Source organism: Mus caroli, chromosome 2, assembly GCF_900094665.2.
Source record: "Mus caroli chromosome 2, CAROLI_EIJ_v1.1, whole genome shotgun sequence".
Lineage (NCBI taxonomy): Eukaryota > Metazoa > Chordata > Mammalia > Rodentia > Muridae > Mus > Mus caroli.
Window position 1 is genome coordinate 53,843,101 of NC_034571.1, and position 5,631 is coordinate 53,848,731.

At 40.6% G+C, this 5,631-nt stretch overlaps 1 protein-coding gene across 1 annotated transcript in view; it reads right to left on the reverse strand.

Annotated features, from left to right (window-relative positions):
* Positions 1-3,708: 3,708 nt before the first annotated feature.
* Positions 3,709-5,631, reverse strand: part of LOC110289584 (coiled-coil domain-containing protein 148) — a 147,389-nt gene continuing 145,466 nt past the window's right edge. Inside the window, exon 11 of the mRNA XM_029474370.1 lies at positions 3,709-4,299. Coding sequence (XP_029330230.1) covers positions 4,186-4,299 — 114 coding nt within the window. The 3' untranslated portion in view covers positions 3,709-4,185. The remainder of the gene's footprint in view (positions 4,300-5,631) is intronic.

The following is a 5,631-nucleotide window of genomic DNA, read 5'->3' on the forward strand; positions in this document are numbered from 1 at the left end:
GGGGGGTGGGGTTCTATCTTTTCTGGAACATTTGCTAGACATTCAAGGGGGATTGTCAGCACTCAATGGGAAGCCATGGAGCAGTGAAATTCATAATGTATCATTTTAGAAACTTAAGACTTGTAATACATAGCTGAAGTAACAGTTGTGTTTAATAGTTTAAGTATTCTGTGATATCTATATACACCAAAACAACCTATTGTACCCAGGTAAGTATAAGCACTAATTATGTCAATTAAAATAAAGGTTCAAAGACTTATAGACATAAAAAGTCTATTGTAGGGAGAATTTTGGTTTCTTTTAAAAACACAGAAATATTATAGAAATGATTTTGTTTTAATCCCTGGTGTCAGATATGAGGCTGCTTCAGATTTTCCCTAGCAGCTGACTATGATTTGCCTCATGCTCTAGAAGGCCTGTGATTTTGCCAGCTGCAGATAGTTTCTACAAATATGTGATGTTTGGAATTCTGGGGACTCTTCAGAGGGAATATAAAGTCTAGGGCCTCGAGGTGGGTTGTTGGTTGTTTGCTGTGGGTTACTGCTAGTTGCTGTTGGTTGCTGTTGTTTGTGGTTTGTTAAGTAGTCATGTGTAAAGAAGAAACAAGAAGAAAAAATTAGATATCCTGGAGGAAAAGATCAAACTTACCACTAAGGAACTTAACAACCTTAATCAGCAGGAAGTAGTCTAAAGGTGATGTTGTTCCCCACCCCCCCAACACACACACACTTTCTCTCTATCCTTTTTTCTCTCCTCTCTGGTGTCAGGGGGTTGAAAGGATGAGAGAAGACAGGTGGAGAAGGGTCCAACAAAAAAATAACTCAAAAAATAGCCAAAAGACTGTCTAGAGTGGATTTTTTTCTTTTAAAGTGACATCATGAGTTTAGAGGGGTCTGGAAAATATGAGAAGTGAATAACCTACTCTAAAAATGGGTCAAGCAAAACTGTGCTTTCTGTATCACAAAATATGGCTATAGATGTGCATCTGGCAATGTCAGGAGGAAATTTTTCACGAGTAATACAGACCTGCTCAGGATGTCAAAATGAAGGTTATGAAGTTAGATGTGTTCATTATGGTGATAACAGGTGCCGTATCTGGGGAATAAGCATGGTGGAAGTGTTTTATGGTAGTTTCTAAGTCACACTCAATGTCTCAGGCTCCTTTGATTATACATGACATCACATCAGCTTTGTGTACCACTGTATATACCCTCTCACACTCACTCACATTCACCATAAAAGGTTGCAAAAGTGTTTCTGGGGCTTAACAGAGGACATAGTGAGGTGGTGATTTGAATATGCTTGACCCAGGGAGCAGCACTTTTGGGAGGTGTGGCCTTGCTGGAGGAAGTGTGTCACTGTGGGGGTGGGTTTTGAGACCCTCCCCTTAGCTGCCTGGAAAAACAGCAGTCTTCCCCGTTGTCTTCAGAACAAGATGAAGAACTCTCAGCTCCTCCTGCACCATGCCTGCCTGGATGCTGCCATGCTTCCTACCCAGATGATAACAGACTGAACCTATGAACCTGTAAGTTAGCCCCAATGAAATGTTGTCCTTTGTAAGAGTTGTCTTGATCATGGTGTCTCTTCACAGCAGTAAAACTTTAAATAAAGTAAGTAGTTACACATATGTTTCTAACAGATCTTTGCCTCTCTCCCTCAGTAGACCTGGACCTCCTCTCATCTCTCTCCTCATCAGCTCCATCTGCAGCAATCTTTGATAGCTCTCTCTGAATGTTGTGTTCTTCTCTCATGAAGCTTTTACACCTAGAACTGCTAGCCAGCCCTGAACTGAATTCCCTTCAGACTTCCTGAGCTACCTTGAGTCTGGGCTCTTTACAAACATGAGTCATACGCACCTTCCTGATTGAAAGACTGGGTCACTGTATTGTTCCTCTATTGGTATCTTCCTACTGTCTGAGGTACCCAAATGCCTTGAGAGGTAAGCAGCATTGGGTTGTAGGCTAAGTTTAGGTTTCTCTAGAGACCATCCCACTCCCTCAAAAGGTAAATCAGCTCTTTGAAGGGGATTCAAACCTCAGCCACCATCTCCTCAGAGAAAATGCTGTGTCTTCTTGGCAGGTTCCTGTTCCCTCTTCTGGGCTCCCACTACATGCAAGGTAATGTTCCAAGAGAGAAGTTACTTCAACAGCAGATAACTCCAGGCCAAAAGTGTTGAATGAACCTCAAGATTTTACTGTTATTTCAGTAAGATGGCATGGATCTCAGGACAGATAATGCCTATCTAGTTTTGGGTTTGATGATTCAACATATAGTTTATAGACAAGCAGCATATGTATCACCCCCCGTGATCATATGATCAGCAGTTTAAAGGGATTTCCAAGGCATTTGTGTTTAAAGTTTTGGAAAAAATGGTACAGATCATATCCCTGGTATTTTCCATTTGACAAAATTATGTCACTTGAGAATTTCAAGCCCCAACTCGTTCTATACCTGCAGCTACCACATTGACTGTCATTGTGCACATCTGGTGGTATCCCATCGAAACATCTGCACAATCAGATAAACATTATTTTATACCTGGTGTTATAGCTTTACTTCTTCTTTTACATTATATTGATTTAATATTCAAATTACATGTATAGGTTACATTTTTTCTGTGGATTTCATTTTGAGCATGTAGATACAGTTTTATGGAGTATTTGTTACAAATCCAATATCCAGGGGCTGAAGGGATTGACAACCACTGTGGTTCAGCAGTCTCTTGAGCAGAAGCAACAGGGGCCGAGGGCTGGTTGCTTATTTGGGCTGCTGTTTAAAGATGTAAGGTGGATCACAGGGTTGGTTTGGTGTTGGTCGAATCACCATGGGACAACATAATAAGAGGACATAGACTAGAAAAGGGGTAGGTCATGGAGGGTCCTAAAAATCCAGAATGAGAGGGGCTCCAAAAGGAACAGGTCAGAGCCAAGCAGATTTACATAATCTACAGAGTTAGCAGAAAGGATGGCCACAATGTGCGTGCAGCTGTGAATGGACAGGGCCAACTCATTTTATCTTGGTAGGTGTCAGAGGGAAAAAGAAGAGAAGGAAGGAGCATTTTTGCCCCTTTTCTCTGGGAAGAATTTTTCTTTTATTCCCACCTCCCCACAAGCATGAGAAATGTCACTGTCAGGAATCTGAAAAATGATTTCTAGCCCTAAATAAATGCTGGTTGGCTCCAGTATTTTGGGTGGGTCAGTTTTCTATGACTCAGTGACTTTATCTGTTTTTCATAGATGATAATTTGTCCTCTCTCATACAATAGCATCAATGAGAGAGAATAATATGTTAATTTTTTCAAAGATAATGGAGCTAACACAACCGTGATTGCAGCATTGTTTAGATATGGACAATATAATAGGCTTTCATCCAGAGCACCTAGGTGCACAAGTGGAGCATGTGCCATTGGCTTCTAGGAAGCAATTAGGATTTTCCTTTCTCAAAAAGGGTAAAAGGAACCTTTTGATATTAACACTTCTGTGTGGCTTCACACTAGGGAATTCCTGTGAACAAAGGAACTTAACAGTTCAGTGGCTTCTTGGCATTCTCTTTATTCTCTGGTCCCTGTCAATCTCATTTTATAATCAAAGTATATTCTTTGGAGATCTCCGATGGCAGCTGGAAGTCAGGGTTGCGGTTGGTTATATTTATTCAATATATTTTGTAAAAGGTTCTTGATGGGGGAAAATTGAAAAAAAAAAAAAAAAACCTCTGGAGAAACTATCATCGACTCAGGAAAGTATAAGCAATCATGAAGACGCTGAAGAATTATCCATCATGCGGAGTGCTTCCTCACCATGGAAGTCCTGAGCAGGATCCCTTGTCTGTATCCGCAGAGCCTGTCCGCATCCAAGGACTTGGTGGTCTGTGCCTCTATTCACTTTAAAATTAAAGAACTGTCAGAATGCCTCTCTTGCTTGCTCCCTCTCTCTGCTCTTCTTGTTGTCTGTTCTCCCTCTCATTTCTCCTCCCTGGAAAAGGAAAGCTAATTGGTTTAACCAATCTTCTTTAAATGTTGATATTTATTTGCATTGTAATTATTTGACTTGAGGATTTTTAAGAACTTGATCAGGTTGGAATAAGGCCACATGAACTCATTGGGCTTGCCTTCAGGCTGCTGCATTACACTGCTAAGGTAACTTTCAGGCTGGGCACACAGTTCCTTTAGGTGAGCTGAGACTCCATTCAGATTTCCGCCATGGCATTTCCATGATCACTGATGAGGACGTTCAGCCAACTGAGATGCTGGGAACTGAGAGGGCATCCGGTGCGGCCATTTATACACAGATAATCACGGCTCTGGGACAGGCGATGAAAGTGTCAGGAAGGTCAAACAAAGCACCATTATTTAAAGGTCACATTTATTAGAGAGTATGTATGCTTCAGACGACAGAAAAATTTGATGCCTCATGCTAATTACCAGCCTATAAATACAAATTGCAAACTGCCCAGCTAACACTAGAAATTCAGTCACACATGCAAATTTACTAGAGAGATACTAAAATTGCATTCTACATGCAAATCATAGAATCTTAAAGATGGAGATAATTTAAACCAATTCTCTCCTTTGACAAATGAAGAAATTGAGGCCTTGAGATATTGTGATCTACTCATAACAACACAGATGGTTAGTGCAAGGGCAGAACCAACAGTTCAAGAGATTCTTTTACAAAATAAAATTATTAATATTAATTATAACTTTAAATCAAATTACAGCATGCAGATTAATATTGAAAATGTTTTAAAAGTGTCAAAAATGAAGAGTAACTCCAGGGTCACTGCACAGAGTTGTTGCTGTGCACATGTGAGGCCCTGTGCATATGAAAGTTGAGCAGAGCAAGCTGAAAGACTATTTCAGCATCCTTGACCATTTTATAAAAATCCTGTTTTAAACCACTCTGTATTTCTTTCAGATAATAACTACCATTCCTGATACTCATAGTTCCATATATATCAAGGATATATCCCAAAATATTTGGCCATAATCAAGGAGAATAATAATCAAGCTAAATATACTCTTGACTTCTTTTTTAAATCATTAAAGAGGGTTGAATGAAAGTTGTGCATGAGATTCCTCCACCCCAGCATCTTCTCAATCATTTCTTTTGTATTTGCCCTGCTCCTTTCCTACTTGCTGAGACTTGGGTTTCCTTTCCAGGATTTTGTTGTGGTAGTGGTCCACCTTGATGGGGTAAATGGCCACATGGACAGTTGTGCCATTAGCCTTTTCTCCCTGCACCCATTCCACTGAGATGACATATTTCTTCCAGGGATAGACCATTTTGCAAATCTACTGGCCTTTGTAGTGTCCTTGGACAACCTGAACTTCATTATCATTTCAAATGGGCACAGATCAAACTCTATACTTTGTCTCAGGAGGAGACATGATCTTCCCCCACAATGAGAAAAGGGGCACTAAAATGCCTTTTGCAGCAGGGCAATAGTGGGACGTGCCTTTAATCTGAGCACTGGGAAGGCAGAGGAAGGAGGATCTCTGAGTTCAAAGTCAGCCTGATCTACAAAGTGAGTTCTAGAACAGCCAGAGCTACACAGAGAAACCCTGTCTCAAAAAATCAGGGAAAAAAGGAGGAGGAAGAGGAGGAGGAAGGAAAGGAGGAGGAGGAGAAGGAG